General features: G+C 38.1%; 1 protein-coding gene across 4 annotated transcripts in view; it reads left to right on the top strand.

Annotated features, from left to right (window-relative positions):
* LOC124287391 (beta-1,3-galactosyltransferase 2-like) overlaps positions 1-26,568 on the top strand; it is a 77,937-nt gene that overhangs the window by 31,842 nt on the left and 19,527 nt on the right. For 2 of the 4 annotated variants that reach the window (XM_046723924.1, XM_046723941.1), the window contains exon 2: positions 21,894-25,202. In XM_046723924.1, coding sequence (XP_046579880.1) covers positions 22,074-23,282 — 1,209 coding nt within the window. In that variant the 5' untranslated portion in view covers positions 21,894-22,073 and the 3' untranslated portion in view covers positions 23,283-25,202. Of the gene's footprint in view, positions 1-2,755; positions 2,992-21,893; positions 25,203-26,568 lie in introns of those variants that run through there. The other 2 variants (XM_046723932.1, XM_046723948.1) reach the window with 2 other exon arrangements.

Raw genomic sequence — 26,568 nt, 5'->3', positions numbered from 1 at the left:
AGTGCACAATAGTTGGGTGGTCATGCGTCTACAGTTAGTCCTCTGACACAGCAAGTCACCTCGTACAGTCCTGGGTGCTGATCACTAAACTCCTTCACCTATCATACGATGTCAGCACCGAAACTAAATCGTATGGCAGGCCGTTAAAAAAATAACTGATTTATTCATTGAATATATATGAATTATATCTAAAGATAGCAATAATGTTTTTAAGATATTGAACAATATTTGAAGAAATCTTTGATTAATTTCTGATATTCCAAAATAGAAAATGTTACTGTGAGATTAAGAAAATATTTCGTGATACCTAAATGTGTTTAAGATATCAAAGTAATACAATTGCCATCGTATTGTACATAATTATATCAGAAATCAATTCAAGATATCTTAAATTCAATTCAGGATATCTTGAAATAATGTCTCCGCATTGTAATATCTGTTTAGATATTCAGTTTTAGATATTCAATTAGATGTTCATCTTCAGTTAGATGCATCTTCAGTTAGATGTATCTTCAGTTAGATGTATCTTCAATTAGATGTATCTTCAGTTAGATGTATCTTCAGTTAGATGTATCTTCAATTAGATGTATCTTCAATTAGATGTATCTTCAGTTAGATGTATCTTCAATTAGATGTATCTTCAATTAGATGTATCTTCAATTCAGCCCGTTACGGATATCTAAAATCATTAAAACAATTAAAATATCTTTACATCAGTTTTGAAAGAACGTCAAAAATGTCTCTATTCGAGATATCTTCAATTTAATACACGATCTGTTTGATTGGCTTGGAATTTTAGAAGTTGATGATCCATGAAGTATCTTATCTTTCTTATAAATTCAGGATATTTTTATTTCCATTCAAAATATCTTTAACAATTTAAGATATCATTAATCTCTCAATAAATTATCTCTGTTCGAGATATCTTTAATTCATTTCAAGATATCTCCAATTCATTTCAAGATATCCAATTGCAAGATATCAGGAACAGAATTTCAAACCATGGATTTAAATCTTTAAATCATATCCTGATATCATTAATGCAATTTAAGATCTCAGCATCTTTTCAAGGTATCATTAATATGCTTCATCATAATTATCCCAAATACATTTTACGATGTCCTGAATTTTATTTATAACTATATCTATTCGAGATAACTTTATTTCGATTCAAGCTATTTCTTTTTTCATACAAAATATCTTCAATATGGTCATTGTCAGTCACACACTAAAACAGCAACATGCCCCAAACGACGAAGACAGTCCAATGCTTTATAAATGGGAAACTGCTAATACGCCAGGAAGTGAAGTGTTTTTTATATTAATCAACAGTTGTCGCTTCCTCGAGGATGTGTTTCCATTGTTTTATTTACACGCTCCTTGCTACACACCAGCCTTGCTCCGAGGCTCTACTGGAAGATTAGTCTAGAAATGTCATTCTTTCCATGAAAGAAGCAATTTGCTTATTACAATTTGTTCATATCGTTTATGTAAGAAACAATCTATGAGTGAGTGAGTGAGTGAGTGAGTTTAGCTTTACGCCACACACATTCCAGCTATGTAGCGGCGGTCTGTAAATAATCGAGTCTGGACCAGACAATCCAGTGATCAACGGCATGAGCATCGATCTGCTCAATTGGGAACCGATGACATGCGTCAACCAAGTCAGCGAGTCTGACCACCCGATCCCATTAGTCTTACAACAATATAGCATGGGTTACTGAAGATCAATTCTAACCCGGATCTTCACGGGTAGAAACAATCTACAATCTAGAACATAAACTGATAGTTGTTGCCTCAGAGACAAGTTCACACACAGGGAAAGTTTAGGAGACGCTTATCTATCCAGTGGTGACCGCAGGGTGTAAAGATGAGGAGTGAAAGCGAACCTGATACCGTTATTCCAGGTACTGAATGAGTAGTTCACGCTACTAACAGGTCATCCCGTATCACGTATATTTGTTTATACCAGTAATCGGCTTTAATACACGAAAGAAGGAAGTGTATGAAAGGTGTTCACATGAAAAGTCCATGTGGTCACACCTCGGCCTATCCCTAGCGGATAATGTAGGATAATTAAGTCTGTCTGCTGGCATATCGACATACTGACCTCACCGGGCTGTGCTGGACTAGTTCATTTGGGAAGTAACAGTGTTTGTGCCGCACATGGAAATGATGCACAACGTACACATCCTTTGTGGCCAATGTAAGTATCGTGTACGCACTCAGTGTTCTAGACATTTTACTGTCACCGTGTTTGTTTACTCGGTACTTAGTTTCATCTTCTGTCACTTCGCCTGTCATAATCCACAGTTCTAACAAACATGGATCATTTTCAATGTTGTTGTGACGTAGGTAGCTTCGTCATCAGTGGAACCTTTCCTTGTAAATCAGATGCAGTAACTTAACTACAATATGATGAGGGGCGGTGGGGTAGCCTAGTGGTTAAAGCTTTCGCTCGTCACGCCAGGGTTCGATTCCCCACATGGGTACAATGTGTGTAGCCCATTTCTGGTGTCCCCCGCCGTGATATTGCTGGAATATTTCTAAAAGCGGCGTAAAACCATACTGACTCATACTACAACATGTTGAATTATATGACAGTCATGGAGAGACAACATTTCCATACATCTATATTCTGTGTATTTCACACGTGAGGAGGGCCAGTCTCACCTGTGTGTGTAGTTTTCTGCGGTAAGTCCGCTGGCCCGCGTGCTAATCTGTCATGTGACAAACGTCGTGGTGATAAGGTGAACGAGCCACAAGCCGGACTGCCCGTAACGGCCATGTGAAACCGGAGAACGTGTAGGTGAAGGTGGGGCTGTCCACGACGCTGGGGGCTGTCCACGACGCTGTAGGCTCATACTGTACTAAACGTAATCATTTCAATCAAAGTTTTGGGATTCGCCGAGAATCGAAAACATTATGTGAACGTTGGTACCCTCCTTCAACTTCTTACGCAATGATTTACTGAATGGCTACTTTGTGAAGGTAAGTCTGTGGGCAAGGGAGATTCATTTATCAAATTCACAGCCATATGATTGCGACATCCCGATCATCCAGGATGCTCACCGTCAATACTGCGTATAGTCATGGTGTATATTATGTCAGTGCATGTACTTGACTCCAACATGCTGACCAGTCATACTGGGACAGTCCGTGTACGTCTCACCACACTGACGCATGGAACACCGATGTGTGGGATATGTAACAGAGGAACATTTACAGATGTCAGCTTCTGTATTATGAGTAATACAACGTTTCCCAGTATATCTTACTCCTTCATTAGGTGAATGAAAAGCTCGATGATGATGATGATGATGATTTGGACATATAACGACATAATCTGTATTTCACATTTATGTGGGATTATATGCGACCTAGCTGGAAGCCCAGTTTTAATTAGAAATATGCATAAAGCTTTGGTTGTTATTTAGTGAGCTTAGAAGTGTTTGTATGGTTAGGTATGTGTTTGTGTGTAATGAACTCTGGAGCCCTATTCTGTGTTGTTGGTAGTGTATGCAGCGTAGTAGGATATGTTGGGGCGTTTGTTTGTTTGTTGCAGTGTGTGCACTTGTCTGTTTGGTGTATTTTTAAAAAAATATTATGGCAATTTAATTTTGTGTGACCTGTTTGTAAGTTGGTTATCACCATGTTTTACATTTATGACATGCAGGGGGCACTTTTGTACATAAATTTTAGAGGAAGGGTGTGTGTAATTCACTTTGTACATGCGTCTCCATAAAATATCATCATCACCCCCTAGCCATAAATTATGAACGGTCCCTAAGTACATGTAAAACAACCACGGTGATACGATCAATGTTGGCTCTTTACCAGAGCAGCCAGTAGTTAATCGGTGCTGACTGATAATGGCATTGAACAAATAGACGCCAGGAATGAATCTAGGCGTGAGTCCGGTTAGGTGGTCAAGCACTGATAGGTAATGATGGACAAAGGGAAATAGTAACACTGATATGTAATGATGGACAAAGGGAAATAGTAACACTGATATGTAATGATGGACAAAGGGGGAATAGTAACACTGATAGGTAATGATGGACAAAGGGGAAATAGTAACACTGATATGTAATGATGGACAAAGGGGAAATAGTAACACTGATATGTAATGATGGACAAAGGGGAATAGTAACACTGATATGTAATGATGGACAAAGGGTAAATAGTAACACTGATAAAGGTAATGATGGACAGAGAGGGAATAGTAACACTGATATGTAATGATGGACAAAGGGGAATAGTAACACTGATATGTAATGATGGACAAAGGGGAAATAGTAACACTGATAAAGGTAATGATGGACAGAGGGAAATAGTAACACTGATATGTAATGATGGACAAAGGGGAAATAGTAACACTGATATGTAATGATGGACAAAGGGGAAATAGTAACACTGATATGTAATGATGGACAAAGGGGGAATAGTAACACTGATAGGTGATGATGGACAAAGGGTAAATAGTAACACTGATAAAGGTAATGATGGACAAAGGGGAAATAGTAACACTGATAAAGGTAATAATGGACAGAGGGGGAATAGTAACACTGATATGTAATGATCGACAAAGGGGGAATAATAACACTGATAAAGGTAATGATGGACAAAGGGGAAATATAGTAACACTGATAGGTAATGATGGAACAAAGGGGAATAATAACACTGGAACTCCACAAAAACCATGCTGCAAATGAAATAGCATGTCATGAATAAAGGCATGCTGCAACCGATAATAATGAACAAAGAGAGTCATGCTGCTAATGTAATGGACAAAGGAAATCTCACTACAATGTAATAAATGAATAAAGGGCTCATACTAATAAATGTAATGAATAAAGATATGCTGCTAATGTAATAAAATAGACAAAGTCATCGCTTAATAAGTAATGTGAACAAAGAAATCTTAACATAGCTCCTCTCAACAATGAATAAGAAATAAAAACAATAAATTATTAATGAACAAAATTTCATACTAATAAATGCTTAAATGAACAAAGAATAATGCTGCAATAATGGAACAAAGTCTCACTGTAATGGAACAAAGGCCAACAATAAATGTAATGGAACCAAAGTCATGCTACAATATAATAATGAATAAAATCATCCGCTTAATAAAGTAATGTCGACAAAGTCATGCTGCCAATGTAATGGACAAAGGCACAATGATCCTGTCGTTTCCGAAATATGCTGTCTCTGTAATGGGCAAAATGCATATGCTACAATAAATATATAGACAAAACCAATATAATATTGAACAAAGTCTCTTTAATCATTATTAATGTTTCAAAATAAATATGTGAATAAAAATAAATGCTGTAATGAACAAAATGCATAAATACTAATAAATGGCGTCGTCAAAATATAAATAAAATAATATTGAACAAGAACCATGCTGCCAATGTAAGCAATGGACAAAAAAGAGAACCAATAAAATAGCAACGGACAAAGAGGAATTTTTCAGTGACGGAAGCGTAGTGAACAAAGCCGGTAATGTTAGACCAAAAGAATGCTTTTAATGTAATAATGGACAAAATCGCTTATTAAATAATATTGAACCAAAGACATGCCTATTAAATGTAATGGACAAACAGAGTCATGCTGGTAATGATAAGACAAAGAAGTCATGCTGTCGGTATTAATGGACAAAAATCATGCTGCAATGTAACAATGGACAAAGATACATCATGCCACAATAAAATGTAATGAACAGAAGTCATGCTTCAATATATAATAATCGACAAAGTCTCTGTCATTATTAATGAACAATAAATCTGTAGGTATTAATGGACAAAATAAATTATCCACTGATTGGTGAAAGTAATTAAGACAAAATGCTGTTAAATTGTGGACAAAGAAATCATGCTGTGTATTAGACAAAGTCATCATGCTTTAATGTAGTATAGACAAATGCTGGTCGTCATGCTGTCGTATTAATGGACAAAAGTAAATACTAATGGAATAATGGACAAAATAAATTATTAATCTTACAAAAGGTAAATAATGCTGCAATAAAATATGGACAAGAGGCAATAAATGCTGCAGTATGGTCGACAAAGAATAAATGCTGATTTGCAACAATGGACAAAGAAATAAATAGCAATCCGAATAATGGACAGAGGAATAATGCTGCAATGCATTGATGATGAACCAAAGGTATAAATGTGTCAAGGTAATGATGGACAAAGAAATGCTGCAATAAAAGGTAATTATGGACAGAAGGTCTTTAGAAAAAATGAAAAATTGACAAAGTCTGTGCTGATAAATATGGACAAAATCATGCTGCAATAAAGGAATAATGATGAACAAAGATGCGTATGAAAGTGATAAAGGTATGTGATGGACAAAAATAGTAACAATAAAGGTAGTGGACAGAGAAAATGAATTGACAAAGTCATGCTGATAGGTAATGATGGACAAAGGTATGGTGGACAATGGGAAATGCTGATAGGTGATGATGGACAAAGAAATGCGTCTCACTGATTGGTGATGGACAAAATGCTGATGATGCGGACCGAAGCGTAAGTAACGATGGTTATGATGGACAAAGTGCGTAAATGCTGCTGATAAATGGAAATGCTGCGATGTAGTGGTTCAGGGGAATAATGCTGATAGGTGATGATGGACAAAATTAAATAATGCTGATAAAGGAATGATGGTTCGATAGGTGATGGTCTTTTGAAGTCGTCATGCTGATAAAAGTAATGATAGTGATGGACAAAGGAAATAAATGGCTGTCAGGAAGTAATGGACAGGTCGTGCTGATAGGTAATGATTGACGAATATGCTGATTCTGTGATGGACAAAGGTAAAGTATGATAAAGGTAATAATGGACAGAGGTCGTACTGATATGTAATGATCGACAAAGGATAAAAGTGAAATGATGGACAAAGTATTATCACTGATAAAATTGACAAGAAGTATTATGATGGTCAAAGGTCGTCGTGATAAAGTGAATGGACAGAATAAAGTAAACTGATGATGATGGACAAAGGGGATATTATCCGCGATAGGTAATGATGGAAGTAGCTGATGATGTTGGACAAAGTGGCGATAAGGAATGGACAGGGTCGTTAATGATCGACAAGGAATGCTGTGGGTGATGATGGACAAAGATTAATGGCAATTAATCAAAATGATTGGATCGAAATCGATAACAATCAAAGATAGTGGACAGAGAGAGGAATCTTTCTTTACCTGAAAAAATTAATGATTAATAAAAGAGAATGCTTTCTGATAGAGTAATGATGGACAAAGAATATGCTGCAAATAAAAAGGTAATGGACAAAAAAGGGAAATAAATGCTGATAAAATAATATGGACTGAGAATAATACTTTTAATGATCGACAAAGAGAACTCTTTAATCCAAGGCAATGGACAAAATCAGCTCTGTCCAAAATGTAATAAGACAGAGGAATAATGCTGTGTGGAATAAAAGATATGCTACTAAAAAGTAAAATGGCATGGACAGAAGGGAATGCTGATAAATTGTAATCGGCTCAAGTCTGCAATGGAAATGTGTGTGGACAAAATGCTTCCTGATAAAATTAAGACAAAGAGAGTCTCTGTGTGGACAAAGACATGCTTTCTATTAAATGTGGACAAAGGCAATGTAATGGACAAAACCATGCTGCAATGGAGTATGTGGACAAAGGGCTCATGCTGTGGGACAAAGTCATGCTGTGATGGACAAAGTCTCTTTTTCCTGTCTCAATGGAATAAAGGCTCATGCTGTCGTGTAATGGGTCATGCTGCTGTGTAATGGACAAGTCATCCATGTCATTAATGGAACAAAGTATGCTGCTAATGCTCTGTAATGTCTCCACGAAGTCATGCTGTCGTGATGTCAAGGGGGCTCATGCTGTCGTATGTCGTTCGAAGTCATGCTGCCAATCCGTCATGCTTTAATGGAAGTCCTGTGGACAAAGCTCATGCTACAATGCTCCGTCATCATGCTTCCCTAATAAATGCTCCGAGGCTCTCTTCCATCCTCAATATTAGACCATCAAAGTCTCTGTCGTGAAATGTCGTTCCGAAGTCTCACCACAATAAATATGTGGAACAAAAGCTCTTTTAATGGATAAAGTCACTAATAAATGTAATCGTTTCAAAGTCTCACCACCAATAAATGTAATGTCGTTTCCGTCATCTTTTCCTGTCCGTATAGACAGAAGTCATGCTACAATAAATGTAATTAGCTCGAATAATGCTGCAATTTATAATGATGGACAAAATCATCTTTAATAAAATTATGGACAGAAGAATAAATGCTGCAATGTAATGATCAATAAAGTGTCAAAATAATGATGGACAAAATATTATCCATCCGTGGCAAATTGACAAGTCATGCTGCAATGTAATGATAGTCAAAGATGCATCAATAAAATTAACCATCAGACAGAAGTCATGCTGATATGATGGACAAAGAATAATATCACTGATAAATGGAAAATATGCTGATAAATGAACAAAGAAGCAAAGACAGAAGTCATGCTGATATAATGATCAACAAAGATAAATGCTGATAGGTGATGGACAAAGATGCGTAACAATTAATCAAAATGTGATGGATAAAGGAAAATAACAAAATGTATGGACGAAGAATTAACAAAGTCGTAACGATAGAGTAATGATGGACAAAGTCGTAAGAAATAAAGGTAATGATGGACAAAGTAAATGCTGATAAAGGTAATAATGGACTGAGGAATAATGCTGTCGACAAAGTCTCTTTCCTGTCTAAAATATGATGGATAAATCAAAAGTATGGACAGAAGGTCATGCTGATATAATGATGGACAAAGATGTCTTCCAAAATATGGACAAGAAGATAAAATTATGATCGGCTCGAAGTCTGATAAATTATCGTGATAAAGTAATGGACAAAGTGGACAAAATGCTGTCGTAATGGACAAAGTCATGCTGATATGCTGATAAAGTAATGCTGATAAATAAAGTCGTCGCTGCTGATATCGGTTCCGATGCTGATAAATGTCGTTTCGAAGTCATCTTCGAAGTCGGCATCCGTGTCGTGTCGTCGTCGAAGGCTCATGCTGTCTCATCGTCGTTTCAAAGTCATACTGTCGGTGATAATCGTTCAAAGATAAAGTAATGATGGATCAAAGTCGTCGCCAATGCTCAAAGTGAACAAAGTCTGATGTCGATCCACAAATCGAACCGAAATCGTCGCTGATATAATAATCGGTCATCATGCTACAATCGTCGTTCGAATCCTGTCTCCTATCGTGGTCAAAGTCTCTTCCTGATGGTCGTGATCTCACTGTCGTATCGTGGACAAAATGATATAATGATGGACAAAGTCTTCTGATAAAGTAATAATGGACAAAGTCGTCTATTGGATCGAAGTCTTCGTCATGGACTCAAAGTCATCTTCTGTCGTGCTCAATGGACAAAGTCATAAATGGTCATGCTATTAATAAATTAATGGATCGCCATTCCTCTCCCTCTCCACTCTCCTTCTCCACTCATTCCTCCCTCCTCCTCATTTCCATTTCCTCTCCCTCTCCACTCTCATTCCTCCCTCCTCCTCCTCCATTTCCTCTCCTCCATTCCTCTCTCTCCTCCTCTCTCATTCCATACTCTCTCCCTCCCTCCTCCTCCTCCTTCCTCCTCTCCTCCTCCTCATGCTCCTCATTCCACTCCTTCCACTATCTCCTCGACTCCATCCTCCTCTTCTCCTCTCACTCCTCTGTCTCTCCGCTCCTTAATATCGACTCCATCACTCCTCTTTTCTATCCATCCCGACTCCGCTCACTGTCAGTAATGTCTCCATCCTCCTCCTATCCATCTCGACAAAACCTGTCATGCTGTGCTCAAGCTCCTCACTAATTATAGACTCCATCCTCTTCTATCCATCTCGTTTCATCTCTCGAGAAATCAACTCAAAATCTCCTATCCAAAATATGTCGTCCTCCTATCCATGCTCATCTTTCATCCTCACTCTATATCGTCCATCCTCATCTTTCCTATCCATCTCTCGACAAAAATATGCACAATGTCGTTCAAAACATCTCCTCCTGTCATGTAATAAAAGCATCTCTAATAATGGGCTCAAAGTCTCTGTCTCAAGGCTCTCACTGTCTCTGCTCGTCCATCTTTTCCATCTCTCGTTTCCATCCTCTTCCCTGTCTCTAATAATGTCGTCCATCGTAATGGACTCCGTCACTCCATGCACAATGTCCATGCTCATCGTTCATCATACTTCCTATCCCGTCATCCTCGACAAAGGCTCTCTGCTCGGAATGCTCAAAAGGCTCACTACAATATTATGTCGTCCATCCTCATCTTCTATCCAAGAAATAATGGTCCGTCACTCATAAATAATGGGTCCATCTTTCTATCCAGTAAATGCAAAGAAAAATGAATTAACAAAGTCATGCTACAATAAATAATCTCAAAGGGCTCATCTGTCCAGAAGCTCATACTTTGTCAAGTAATTAGTATTAATCGTTCCATCTGTCATTAATGTCGTTTCCATCTCAGCCATAAGATCCGTCCTCTTTTCTATCCAAATGCTCTCGCTCATGCTACAATGTCGTTCAAGTCATGCTGTCGTGTGTCGTCCGTCATCTTTCAATGAAATAATGGACTCAAAGCTCTGCTACAATAAAGTGTGTCTTAAATGCATCATACTGTCCGTATGTCATCTTTCTAATCAAGACAAAGTCATGCTGTCGTGAGAATTAGCTCAAGTCCTCTTCCTAATTCTCGTTTCAAAAGTCATCTTCCTAGCTCCAAAATGCTCTCGTTTCCTCTTCACAATATAATCAGCTCAAAGTCACCTATCCGTCTCAAAATATCCTGTCCGTGCTCGTCTTTCGTTTGTTGGGTTGAGTGAGGCTGCGGTGGGGGTCCTCTCGAACAAAGTCCTGTCTCAAAATCAATAAATGTCGGCATCTTCCCTGTCATGTGGACTCGAAGTCATCTTTCTGTCTCATCGTTCAAAATCTTTTCCTATCCGTGTCTCGTTTCGCGTATCCTCTTCTAATCTCAATCAACTCCTCATGCTGTCATTGATGATGGACAAAAAGGTATATGCTGAAATGTCAAAAATGTAATGGACAAAGAAATATGCTACAATATAAATGAAATTATGGACAGAAAGTCTCTTTCCTAGAAAATATGAGGCAACAAAAGGGAATATGCTACAATGATAATAATCGTTCGAGAGTCATACTAATAAAATATGGACAAAAATACTTTCCTGTCAAATGTCAGACTAAAGGGAATACTGTCTCAATCGGCTCAAAAGGCTCTCACTGTCAAATATAATGGGCTCCGCTCCGCTTTCTGTCAAAATATCGGAGCAGAAAAGTCATGCTACTAATGTAATAATGGATCCGCGCAAAATGCATCATGCTACAAATAAAATATCTCGTTAAGTCATGCTACAATAAATGTGAAATCGGCTCAAAAGGCTCTCTACAATGGTATAATGGATCTCATGCTGATAAATGTAATGGACAAAGTCACAATATAATAGACAAAGTCATACTTTAATAAATAATGAACAAAGAACCATGCTACAATATAAAACAATACTACAATAAATAATGCTACAATAAATAATAATGAACAAAGGCTCATCTACTAATAGATCCGCAATATAGACAAACCATGCTACAATCGTACTCATCGACAAAGTATGCTGTAAGGTCGAAACAATAACAATAAATTAATATTAATCGTTTCAAAATCATGCTGCAATATAACAATGGGCTCAAAGTCATACAATAAGTAATGTCGTTCAAACCATGCTACAATAAATAATAATGAACTCATCACTTAATGAACAAAGGCTCTCTTTAACATATAATAATGAACAAAAATATGCACCACAATAAATGTAATGAACAAAGTCATGCTGCAATGCTCAATAGATAAAATCATCGCTTAATAAGTAATGTCAGATCCAGAAATATGCTGCAATATAACAATGAACAAAGTCATCTTTTAATAAATCCGCCGTCGATAAAACAATATAATAATGAACAAAATGCATCATGCTACAATAAATATAATGGATCGAAATCTTTTCTATATCGCCGAACAAAGTCTCCTAATGAAGTAATGAAATGGAACTCAAAGTCATACCAATAATAATATTCATCACCTTAATATAATGTTCAAAATCTTTAATAAATGTAATGTCGTTAAAGTCTCTGCTGAAAGTAATAAATAATAAAATGGGTCTTTATTAATAAATATGTGGGCTCAAATCATGCTAATGCAATGGAACCGCGCTGCAATAAATTAATAATGAACAAAGGGAAATATGCTACAATAAATATGTCGTCATCTTTCTGTCTCAATAATGAACAAAGGAAATCATACAATAAGTAATGAGAAATGGAGCAAAATATGCAATGGACAAAATTCATCATCACAAACCGTAATAGACAAAGCTCATGCTACAATGAAATCGGCTCGAAGTCTCTACAATAAAGTAATGGAACAATAAATCATCTTTCTGTCATTGAAATGTCGTTCATCACTAATTAGGTAATGTGGGCGACAAAGAAATCCTCATGCTACAATAGAAATTATTAATGAACAAAAATGCTTTAATGTAATAATGGACAAAGATGCATCGTAACACAATAACAGTAATAATGGACAAATGCTTTTAATTAATAATAATGGACAAAGAGAATATTAAGTAATGTCGACAAAATTAATACTAATAAAAGAATAATGGACAAAGAAATAAATAACAATACGTGAAGTAATGCTAAAATTATGCTACAATAAAATATGGACAAGAAATTAATAAATAAAGTAATATGAGATTGACAAAGAATAAATACTGATTGTAATGGAACAAAGAAATGCTACGAAATCAAAATGTGGACAGAAGTCATGCTGCAATGTAATGATCGACAAAGTCTCTTTTTAATCAAAATGTAATGGATAAAATAATATCCACTGATAAAATTAACAAAATTAACAAAGTCGTAATGTAGATTAAAGTCATGCTTCAATAAAATGGCATAGACAAGAATGCTGCAATGTAATGGACAAAGTGATATGATGGAAAGTATTGGATCCGGGAATAAATAACGATGCTAATGGACAAAGTCTTTTAATGATGGACAAAGAAATGCTGATAAAATTAATAGACAGGTCGTGCTGATGATCGGCTCGTCGTGGTGATGATGGTTTCAAAGATAAATAATGAAATTGTCCAGGTAATGATGGACAAAAGGAAATGCTGCAATAAAATGAAATTATGGACGGAAGGTGAAAAAAATGATTGGTCGAATAAATGCTGATAGGTAATGATGGACAAAGTCGTGAAAGGAATGATGGACAAAGATAAATAACAGTGATAAAAGGTAATGATGATGGACAAAAGTAAATGCTAATCAAAAGTGAATTATGGACGGAAGTCATGCTGAAGATGGCGGTGTCGAGTCGTGCTGTCGTGTAATGCTGTCAAAGTAATGATGGATAATGAAATCATGCTGATAAAGTGATGATGGACAAAATTATCCGCTGATTGGTGGACAAAATGCTTTCCTGATAAATTGATAAATAATGGATCCGTCATCAGCTGCAAATAAAGAGTAATAATGGACAGAGGAAATGTAATAATGGACAAAGTCATGCTGATAGGTGATGATAAGACCGTCATCATGCTGTCAGGAATAATGAAATGGACAAAGCTCATAGGTATTAATCTTCTAAAATGCATCATGCTACAATAAAATGTAATGGACCAGAAATAAATGCTGTCAAAATGGACAGAAGATAAATACTTATTAAAATTAATGATTGGCTCAAAGTCATGCTTTCACAGTTGTAATAATGGACAAAGAAATAATAACACAATAAAAGTAATAATGGACAGAGGTCATGCTGCAATGTAATAGAAATAAACAAAGAATATACAATAAAATAATGGACAAAGAAATACTCCACTAATCAAAATATAAAATTAACAGAGAAGTCATGCTACTATTATGTTAATAATGTAGTCAAAGATAACACTAATAAAATGTATGGAACCGAAGTCATGCAATGTAATGGAACAAAGAATATTAAATGTAATGGAAAATGCTGTCGTATTGAACAAAGAAGTCATGCTGATATAATGATGGACAAAGAGATCTTTTAATAATATTGATGGACAAAATGCTGCAATCAAAATGTAAATGCTGATAATGATCGGCTCGAGAAATAAGCTGTCGTGATAATGGACAAAGGTATCGTGTCCAAAAATAATGGAACCGAAATCATCTTTCCTGTCCGTGGACAAGGCTCTTTTAAATATGGTGTCGTGCTCAATGGGTTTCAATGCTATCCAAATAATAATGGATCATGCTTTCCTGATAAGACTGAAATAATCGAAGTCTTTAATCAAAATTGATGGTTCCGTCGAAGACAATCGTGGCAATGGACAGAAGTCATGCTGATATAATGATGGACAAAGATTAATGCTTAATCAAAGATATGGACAGAAGTCATGCTGCAATGTCATAATAATGGAACAAAGTCATATCCACTGATAAATGATAGAAATGCTGTCGTAATGATGGACAATAAAGTCATGCTACAGTAAATAATGATGGACAAAGGCTGGACAAAGTGTCGTGTCGTTTCAAAGGTACTCGTGCTGCTGATATAATGATCGGCTCGAAGTCTGATAAATATGAAATGGACTCGAAGTCTCTGATATATATTGGTTCGAAAAATAATAATCGTCGATAAATGTAATGGAACAAAGTCGTTACTGTCGGTGATGTCGAAGTATGCAATGCGTATGATGGAACAATGAAGTCTTCCTGATAAAGTATGATGGACAAAGAATATAATAATGGACAAAGATAAATTGATAATGGACAAAGATGCATCATGCTGCTTAATGATCGGCTCGCGATAAATTAATGATGGGTTTCAAATAATGATCGACTCGAAGTCGTCGCTGATAAAATTAATAATCGTTCAAAGTCATATTATAATGGACAAAGTCGCTGATAAATTAATGATGGACAAAGGCTCTGCTGATAATGGACAAAGTCGTAAACAATTGATAAAATGGTGTCGAAATGCTGATAAAATTAATGATTGACAAAGATACTATCCAGTAATAATTAACCGAAGTCTGATAAATTATGTCAAAGTCGTATGATATAATGATGTTTTCCTGATGATAAATATTGGACAAAGTCGTCGATATATAATAAGTGGACAAAGTCTTTGATATGATGGACAATCAAATTAATATGGACAAAGTCGTGATATATAATGATCGGCTCGTCGTCGTAGATGGTGATGATGGACAAAGATGCATCGTATGGTAAATGGACAAAATGCTGTCCGGTGATGGACAAGGTATGATTAACCGATGGTATGGACAAAAGATGTCGTGAAGTGGACAAAGATGCGTCGCTGGTGTCAAAGATGATGGACAAAGGAAATCGTCGCTGATAAAAGATGAATTATGGACAACTGGTGGATAAATGCTGATAGGTAATGATGGATAAAGTCGTACTGATAAATTAATGATGGATCATGCTGATAGGTGATGATGGACAAAGTAAAGTATCCGGTTAAGTGATGATGGACAAATGCTGATAGGTGATGATGGACAAAGTAAAATAACGGTATATAATGATGGTCCGGGTATCGTGATAAAGTAATGGACAAGTCATGCTGCAATGATGATGGACCGATGCTGTCGTGATGTCCGTCATCGTCTTCCTGATAAAGTCGATGGACGAAATCGTCGTGATGGTCTTCACAAAAGGTCATCATGCTATTAATGATGGACAAAATCGTCTTCCTGATAAAGATAATATGGACAAGTCGTGCTGATAAATTAATATTAATAAAGTCATCTTCCTGGTTAAATGATGGACAAAATCGTCGTTCCTATCCGTCATAATGGACAGAGGGAATCTTTTTCTGATATGTAATGATCGACAAAAGGGGAATAATAACACTGATAAAAGGTATTGATGGACAAAGGGGAAATGTTATCACTGATAAAGGTAATAATTGACAGAGGGGAATAAATGCTACTGATATGTAATGATGGTCAAAGGGTAAATAACTAGGTAGATGGACAGGAGGGGGGGATAGTAGCACTGATATGTAATGAGTGGACAAAGGGGAATATTATCACTGGTCGTGTGATGGAGAAAATGTGTGTTGGACAAGGGGAATAAGTGGCAGTGTGGTGGACAAGGGGTCTTTGCAGTATGTAATGATGGACAAAGGGGAATGCTGGTAAAGGTAATGGACAGAGGTCGTGCTGCTGATGCTCGACAAAGGGGAAATGGCACGATGGGTGATGATGGACAAAGGATGCGTAGTAGGCGGTGATAAAGTGTGATGGACAAAGGCTGATAAAGATGATGGACAGAGGGGAACACTGAAGGTGTGATTGACAAGGGTGTGCTGATAGGTGTGATGGACAAAGGGGGTCGTGGCACTGATAAAGGTGTGATGGACAAAGTAAGTAACACTGATAAAGGTAATAATGGACTGAGGGGAATAATGCTGCTGATGGTGGAGTCGACAAAGTCAGTAAAATGATGGACAAAACACTGATAAAAAGTGGCAATGGATAAGGAATAGTGCTGATATATGATGGACAAGATGCATCGTGCTTATGATAAAGATATGGACAGAATAATGCTGATTATGTAATGATGGACAAAGGAATATCACTGATAAAATGATAAAATGCTGTCGTGGACAATGATAAATTGTGGATCTGGCTGTCGTTGATAAATTGATGATGGGTTTCATGCTGCTGACAATGATCGACTGATAGGTAATGATGGATCGATGGACAAAGTAATGATGGACAAAGGATAGATGTGATGGACAAAGTCGTTCTGATGGTGATGGTGGTCGAATGCTGATGATGGATAATGGAATACTGATAGATGTGATGGACCGATATGTAATGATGATGGACAAAGGATACTGATGGTGATGATGGACAAAGGTCATCGTGGCGATGTCGACAAAGTCTTACTGATGGAATGGCGTGGACAAAGATCTGATATGATCGACAAAGGATGGAATGATGGACAAAGGAATAACGGTATGTAATGTTGGACAAAGCTGGACACTGATGGAATATACTGATGGACCGATAATGTAATGATGGACAAAGATAGTAACGGTGTCGTGTGATTAATAAAGTAAAGATATATTACATAATGATTGATAAAGGGACTAAAGTAACGGTGATATTATGTAATGATTGGACAAAGGAATAATAACACTGATAGGTAATGATGGACAAAAGGGTAACTGATGGATAATGATTGACAAAGGATGGACAAACTGGAACTAGTAACTGATGGACAAAGGGGTTGATGGTCGTGTGGTTGACGAAAGTAACGCTGATGGTTAATGATGGACAAAGGAACTGGTAACGCTGATAAAGGTAATGATGGACAAGGCGAATAAAATAACGGAAGAGGATGGACGATGGGGAATAGTAACGCTGATTAATGTGACGATGGACAAAAGGAATAATTACACTGTATATAATGATGGACCGGAATGGATATCGTAACGCTGATGGAATGATGGACAATGGACAAAGGACAATAACTGGATGGGTAATGATGGACAAAGGGAATAAGTAACACTGATATGGAATGGATGGACAAGTCGGGAACACTGATGGGTAATGATGGACAAAGGGGAATAACTGTATACTGATGGATGCAATGATTGGACAAGGGATAATGTAACACTGATATGTGAATGATGGATAAAGGGGACATAACGCTGGATACAATGGAATAAAAGAAATAAACACTGATAGCAATGATGGACAAAGGAAACTAACATCAAAATGTAATGGATGGACAAGGGAAGAATGGACACAGGGTAATGATGGACAAAGGATAAGTGGTAACCGGATGAAATGGACAAAGGGATAAACTGGACAATGATGAAATGGATGGAATATAACACTGGATAAAGGTAAATGGATTGCAAGGGGAATAGTAACACTGATAAGGTAATGATGGAATGAAGGGAAATAATAATGGATATGTAATGATGGACAAAGGGAATAGTAACACTGGATTATATGGACAGGATAATGGATAAAGGGGAAATAAAACAACTGATAAATGTAATGATGGACAGACAAAGGAAATAGTAACACTGATAAAGGTAATAATGGACAGAGGGGAATAGTAACACTGATAGGTAATGATTGACAAAGGGGAATAAGTAACAATGATATGTAATGATGGACAAAGGGAAAAAGTAACACTGATAAAGGTAATAATGGACAGAGGGGAAATAGAACACTGATAAAGGTAATGATGGACAGGAAATAGTAACACTGATAAAGGTAATAATGGATAAAGGGGAATAGTAACACTGATAGGTAATGATGGACAAGGGAATATAAACACTAATATGTAATGATGGACAGGGGGAAATAGTAACACTGATAATGATGGAAGGAATATGATGCATCATAAAGATCCACTAGCTGCACGTGTATGACCAGTAGCCACACCACGAGTACGTCCGGGCGATGACTGCAGTATAAATAAACACGACGAAGAGTTCAGGTATATATTTCAGGTGGGGCGGAAAATAGCCTGAGTGGTTAAAAGCGTTGGTCTGAAGTGACCGATAGACCCGGTTCGAATCCAGTACATGGGTTACAATACCTTGGTCATTTCTGTATCACCTCATGAAGGGGATAAAACAAGGACACCATTATATAAGCATTGAATTTATGCGCAGTTCAAGGAACATGTATAACATCTGATTGGATTTCAATAATTATATCGCCCAGGAAAGAATGACCTTTGAAGATTACTTCCTCGAACTTTGGAAAGGAGTAATGATTTTGAAATAGTTTGGGGAAGTATTAAACTTTTCGGGTTATGTGAAAAACCGCTTCCTTATATGACCCAAAGAAGATAAATGTCACGCTCCCCTCGCCGGGAGAGAGGGAGTCAATGAAGGTATCAGGTATTGTAGGAATCTGCATAAACAACAGCCATGTTTGAACTCAGTGCTCTATCATTTGCTAAGGTTTACAAAAATCTGGTCAGAAATCGCACACCGGCTCTGAGGAAACACTCTACTCATATCTGTTTGTATACACCGTCTACCTCTCTGCCTGCACGCTGTCCCCATTGGCTGACGACAGGGGCACTAGCAACATCGTGTGCACAGTAACTTCATGCCGTGCCTGGACGTAGGGAGGACGCTTTTTTCTTAGTGTACAAGGGAGAAAGATCAAAATGACCGATTTGTGTACAAGGCAGAAAGATCAAAATGACCGATTTTTCATTGAAATGAGGAAAATGTCCCTACTCGAATACAGGAATTGTCGCAAACAGACACCTAACCCGGCCACTCTCTTCTATTGCAAGGGGCTTCAGTCCACGCTGTTTTGTTTGATGAATGTCTGTAGATCGGCTATAACCTTGCGTCCATTTCCATAATCTTGTTTGTTATTGCTAAAGACAATCCCTACTCACCATCACGGAGAGGGAGGAAGCGTGTGAGATCGTGTGCGTGCGCGTCCATGTGTGTGTGTGCGTGCGTGCGTGCGTGTGTGTGTGCGTGTCTGCGTGTCTGCTCCTCCCATTACGAGACAACTCTGAGAATGATAACAATGATAACCGTAATGATTATTACACAAACAGAGAAAAGGTTTTCACATTATAGACGATACGACCAAAGTGTTTTTGCAATATCTAAGTCCTTTTCAAACGCTACTGACGTTGAATGATCCTTTATCTGGCGTCATGTGACGGTCAAGGTCAAATATAGATCCGAGCGAGATGTATAAGGATGTTATTTAATGGACTTCGTCAACATCTATGCTGAAGGAACTATTCTCGCAGTGATCCGAAATCAGTGTGGTCCTATGGTTCAAAATATATGTTCGGTTTCAGTAAGTAATTCAACCTCCATCGTTACTCGTACTTTGTTTGTGTAAAATGGTTATCTATTTCAGTAATGATCTTCTTTGTTATGTTCTTTGTTGTCCCCTGCAACACGTTTTGCGGGGGGTATTAAAATGCAGTCCGTCTGTGCGTCCGTCCGTCCGTCCGTGCACATTTGTCTTTTCCGGAGCAGTACTTTAAAACCGTTCTATACTGTTTTGACTAAACGTCTCAGATAGATAGGTCTGGTGATGAACTGGTAAAATATTTTTTTGCGTTTCCATGACAAGTTTGACTTCGACTGAAATCGGTGGTAGTGCTCTTTTCTGGAGCAGAACTTTAAACCGTTGAATAATTCTTCACCAAACTTGGCACATAGATAGGTCTTGTGGTGTATTGGTGCCTTTTGGTAATTTTGGATTTCTGAATAAAACATATTTTGCGTTTCCATGGCAACAAGTTTGACTTCGACTGAAATTGGTGGTAGTGCTCTTTTCCGGAGCAGAACTTAAAACCTTTAATACTCTCCTAGTCACAGACTTGATTGACATATATCATTGTATCCTAATTGTGTAGATCGATGCTCATGCTGTTGATCACTGGATTATCTGGTCCAGATTCTATTATTTAGAGACCGCCGTGTGGCCTAAAACTTAACTCACTCACTCACTGCTACATACACACCAAAACATTTGACATTGTCACGACTAGTTGACATATTCATGAAGAGTATTTGCCATTACGGGGTATATTGATGACTTTGTCTTCTTGTTTCAAATGATAAGGCTTCAAATGGCTTACAATTTCCACCACTCGTGGACGCAAGCAAGGAGATTGCTTTATCGAGTAAGACTTCATGTCACGTGGTTTCATCTGGGAATAATTCTATAACTGCCGTATTATTCACCTTCCTGAATGTAATCTGGACATGACCTTATCAGACAGACCCTAGTTCGTCTGGTATGTGGTCCCTCGCGACGACAATGGGAGGATACCTAGGCATGTGATCGAACAACATTTATTAATGTTTGTTTCATTCTTCATATTCAGATGACAATCATTATTCACACAACGCGCATTAATGACATCACGTATTCTGTGCGGTGTGGGAAGGAAAGTATAAGAGACATTATGTTCCCGCAAGTCTTGACTGATCGAGCCCCTTGGTGTCGATGCTGCTCTCACCCCTCCGAAAACCATCGTCAGCCGACTCTGCTCAACTTGGTATGTGTGGTATTGCAAATACCATATGTCCGGTAACAGACATTGCCATCCAAACAGTTGGCCAGTTGATCTCGTTATGTACTGTATCTCCACTGCGACAAGGACTGCGCGAACTTGTGGTGGAGTGTGGTGCATAGAGCTCAGGTCCCAATCTGGTGAAGTTAAACAACGCTGGGCGCGGAGAGTACATGGTTGGGTTTGGCAGCTTGACTCCTGAGAGTTTCTAGGACTTCAGTCCTGCCCCACAACGAAGCACATGTGACACATGTGGTCTCACATTAGGCAAGTGAATTTGTTCAAAATTGCCCCTGTTCACCCAGCAGAACATGGGTACCCGTTGGGATAAATCATGTGACTATAACCTTCTAGCGCCTAACAAGGAGTTTGGGTTATCCGTGGTAATAATGTGCTGTGCTTTTCATTGTTAGAGCTAGGAGCATACCTCGTATGGAGGTTGGCGTTTTGTAAATGGACATATTATTATTATTATTATTATTATTATTATTATTGTTCATTACTTAGGGACTGTTCATATGGCAATTTCTCAGCTTCTGCAATGGACCACGCCGTGTTCATAATAAACAGCTATTAATCAAACGCGTATTCCTCCCCAATTATATACTGAGGAAACTCTTAAAGCATGGATCTTAAGGAAATACAGATAAGCGTTGTTTAAGGAGGATGAAGTATGGCAATAGCGATGTGGATTTGGCTGATATTGGCTTCTTTCTTCCTTCAGGACAAAGATGGCCGTCAACCTCCATTTCGCCTCATCCATTCACGCTGACCTTTGTCAAACAGCGTTGGAGATGGAGAGATGACACCCTGTGTGTTACGTGTCCTCAATCAGCCAAATCTACGAGCTGCTATTCCAGTGACTGAAGCATGTCGGTAAAGTGATCCAAAGTGAAGGACGACAATGGGAAGGATTCGATTTTCGACATATCTTCGGATTAAACAGGTCCTCGTGACGTGTGTGACGGCTATTTGTGTCGTTACTGTATTGATGGCGACAGGCTTTACGTCACACACTGCCTTCACCAAGCGCAGTTATCACTTGACTGGATTATCGGAATACGTCAATAAACAATTTCCACTTCAAGGAAAAGAACGGGCGGGATTAAATGCGAGTAAATATACTTCACAAGCTGCGGCAGCTCCAACTGAACCCCCTGTTACCAAGGATATATTTCGTGATTATTTCGATTTGAGACCAGTAGTTCATTCCTTTCAAACCTCACAACAGCACCCCTTTTTGCCTGGCATAGTCTTGTCAAGTGATATTTGCAATGACTCAAAAGTGGATATACTCATCTATTTCAATAGTGCCTGTGATAATTTTCAAAGGAGGAGAATTCTCAGAGAAACCTGGGCCAACAGGAACGTCTTTAAGGATATAACGGTCCGAGCTATATTTATATTGGGCCTTCCTTCCAAAGCGGACACACAGCTTAGGGTAAATAACGAGAACTCCGTTTACGGCGACATAGTCCAGGGAGACTTCACTGATTCATTCCGCAACCTGACGTATAAAGCAATGACTGCCATAAACTGGATCAACGACAATTGTTTGCAAGCGCGTTACGTCGTCAAGGCTGATGACGATATGTTCGTGAATATATTTATGGTTGTTGAGGATGTTCTTCCAATGATATACAAAAAACAGCGAACAGTTGTTTGTCATTATAAAAAGCGCGGGACCAGCGTCATCATTAGGAACCCGAAAGACAAGTGGTTTGTTCCGCCAGACGTTCTGCCGGATGAAACAACTTTTCCTGATTTCTGTTCCGGCTACGTAGTGATAATGACAGCTGATAGTATTCCATTACTGTTTGAATCGTCCTTCCAAGCCCCTTATATATCCATTGACGATGTCTATATGTTTGGGATTCTCCCCTTGTTCTCCAGGAAGTTGAACTATGTGGATGGCTCCAAGAACTTCACTCTCAACAATAAGGTGGCACTAGAGCAGTACAAGAGTACCAAACCAATCACCTATGTAGTGGCCAATGCATGGCAAGATGGCTCCCAAGAGAGTTACTGGACAGCGGCCATCACCCGACTCTCGTTGTGGGCAAAGCGACATGCCAGCATTGTCGTACTTCGAAATAGCATGGGACCAAAATAGCATGTAAGCCTTTAACATGACCATATCAATAGTGGAGTGCACGGTTGTTTGTTGATGTACATGTGCCACCATGCTCAAAGGTGCTCTATAACCTTAACAAACAGTTATCGAAGAAAACCATCTGGATATTGCGATAATGTTATTGTCATACTCCCTCACAAACCCTTCATACCTTGTTATCCTGAAATACCACATGCGCCTGCATCTTGCATCCTAGGTTCTCTCAGCCAGTGGGGATAACATGTTAGTGTCTATGTATAGCAGTTCATCACATTGTCGCATTTGCTGTATTGCTTGGCGGATACACCACACCAGAGCTTGTCACGTGATCTCAGTTGTCAGACACCGGGTGTCAAGGTTGTGTATGCAAACAAAGGTGCACACTTCCCTTCCATGTAAGAAACGTGATCATTATAAGAGAGGGAACGCATATTCATCATATCATCATTTATTTAGTCGAAGCAAAGGGTTCATTCACGTTTCGCATGCATGTTAATGGCCACAATCTTGTTGAAATCTGCTGATACACTACAATTCCGTAAGGTTGAACAATACTGGCAAGAAGTAGATATTTGACCATCTCAGCATGTCCTGCATTCGTACTATGAGACATGTTTTGGCTGATATTGCTCCTGAACCCCATACGTACAGTATGAACACAGGGGATAATGTATAAACAAATTCTTTATCACAATATATCCATTTATTGTAATAAAGAAGTTGTATATCTCTAGAACAACCCCTTAGTTCATCACACCAACTTCAGTTTGCCCCTCAAAGAAGTTATGTACATTGACGTCCAAGACCATGATAATGTATGGGGCGTCAGCGAAGTTCAAGTGTACATCAAAGAGTCATAGTTATGTATAATTACAGTATTTAAACATAAACATGTATAACCTCATTACCCACACCAATTAACGTTAAATAAGAATCCCTCCATCCATGAATGATTGTATTTGTTCAGGTGGGTTTCGTCTCTCGGCAACAGATGCTGTTTCAGTTCGTTTTGCGAAGAAAGTCGTGAGTCCAATCGTCTCAGTCATGTTTCTGGTTCATAATTCATGTCACGGCAGATTCAGCATCTCACTGCAAGGCAGCGTTACTGTGGGTCATAGCTATGTGTTGACGGCTGGTGAATTGCAGGTAGCAGCAGCAAAGTCCTTAGCATTCTTGGCCAATACTTTTGCACAAGGTTAATAAACTATGGGAACCGCAGATCACCAATACTTCAACTCTGACATCGATATGAGGGAGCCACAATTCTCCAACAGTTTATTGATGTGGCATTCATATATATGTAATTATTATCTTTATTTGAATCACATTCCTGCCTGATACAAAGAGTATTGCGAGTCAGGGACGAATGAATTCCCACTCAGGCGTAGTGAGCAGACTGCGAGCGGACCAGTCCTAAATTTATCCCATTGGTGTTGAACACGAGGCGAAGTACGATTGGTATAAAGAATATGCGCCAAATTCGTTATTTTTAAAATGGTCCAAGAAAGAATACACCCTTTTCCCGTATCAAGTGAGTATGTTTGGACCTACACTCCATTAGGCTAGATCCATAGCTGTCTTGGGTTGTTGTGGCTCTCGAGGGTAAATAGTTGTCACATATTTGTAAGCCATGAACTGTTCATTGATGAGGGTCATTTCTCCACCTTCACGTCGTTACAGAATTGAATATTCTTACTGTAGTCTCCATGTGTCAGAACAATCGTTCTCCTTTGAATCCACCCTACTGAACGCGAGTTTGCCGAAACACAATCCACGTTCTCCCAAATATTACCTTCATAATGGCATATACACCCGATATATGAAGAAATAATATTTGGACGATTATACATTTTGGCATAAGCAGTAATGTAAATGTCTGTATATATATTATGACAATATTCAATAAAATATTATTTTATATGGAACGACTCGGCGTTTTATCACTTAAACAGTAAATGTAACAAATGCAATTTCATTTGTCCTTCTGACCAACCGGGCAGATGGTCATCGATGTTGACTACACATGGTTCATCCCGAGACAATGGGTCAAAGATATCCAACTTGGGACTGACCATATTAGCAGCCTGCCATGACATTAACTCATACACATTAAACTACTCCAATAAATGCTACATACCTACATATGTACCTGCATGTACTCCAATCGCTGATAAATACTTGTACATGTGACTTGTCCAATCAGTCATAAATACTTGTACCTGTAGCTTGTCCAATCAGTCATAAATACTTGTAGATGTAGCTTGTCCAATCAGTCATAAGTACTTGTACCTGTAGCTTGTCCAAACAGTCATAAATACCTGTACATGTATCTTGTCCAATCAGTCATAAGTACTTGTACCTGTAGCTTGTCCAATCAGTCATAAATACCTGTACATGTAGCTTGTCTTATCAGTCATAAATACTTGTAGATGTAGCTTGTCCAATCAGTCATAAATACTTGTAGATGTAGCTTGTCCAATCAGTCATAGATACTTGTAGATGTAGCTTGTCCAATCAGTCATAAATACCTGTACCTGTAGCTTGTCCAATCAGTCATAAATACTTGTAGATGTAGCTTGTCCAATCAGTCATAAATACTTGTAGATGTAGCTTGTCCAATCAGTCATAAATACTTGTACCTGTAGCTTGTCCAATCAGTCATAAATACTTGTAGATGTAGCTTGTCCAATCAGTCATAAATACCTGTACCTGTAGCTTGTCCAATCAGTCATAAATACCTGTACCTCTAGCTTGTCCAATCAGTCATAAATACTTGTAGATGTAGCTTGTCCATATACATGTAGCTTGTCCAATCATAAATACCTGTACCTGTAGCTTGTCCAATCAGTCATAAATACTTGTAGATGTAGCTTGTCCAATCAGTCATAAATACTTGTAGATGTAGCTTGTCCAATCAGTCATAAATACTTGTACCTGTAGCTTGTCCAATCAGTCATAAATACTTGTAGATGTAGCTTGTCCAATCAGTCATAAATACCTGTACCTCTAGCTTGTCCAATCAGTCATAAATACTTGTAGATGTAGCTTGTCCAATCAGTCATAAATACTTGTAGATGTAGCTTGTCCAATCAGTCATAAATACCTGTACCTGTAGCTTGTCCAATCAGTCATAAATACTTGTAGATGTAGCTTGTCCAATCAGTCATAAATACTTGTAGATGTAGCTTGTCCAATCAGTCATAAATACCTGTAGATGTAGCTTGTCCAATCAGTCATAAATACTTGTAGATGTAGCTTGTCCAATCAGTCATAAATACCTGTACCT

The sequence above is a fragment of the Haliotis rubra genome, unplaced genomic scaffold, assembly GCF_003918875.1.
Source record: "Haliotis rubra isolate DU_JTF1 unplaced genomic scaffold, ASM391887v1 Scf1107, whole genome shotgun sequence".
Taxonomy (NCBI): Eukaryota; Metazoa; Mollusca; class Gastropoda; order Lepetellida; family Haliotidae; genus Haliotis; species Haliotis rubra.
The sequence above is the reverse complement of the archived record's forward strand: the minus strand, read 5'-3'. Positions and strand labels throughout refer to the sequence as shown.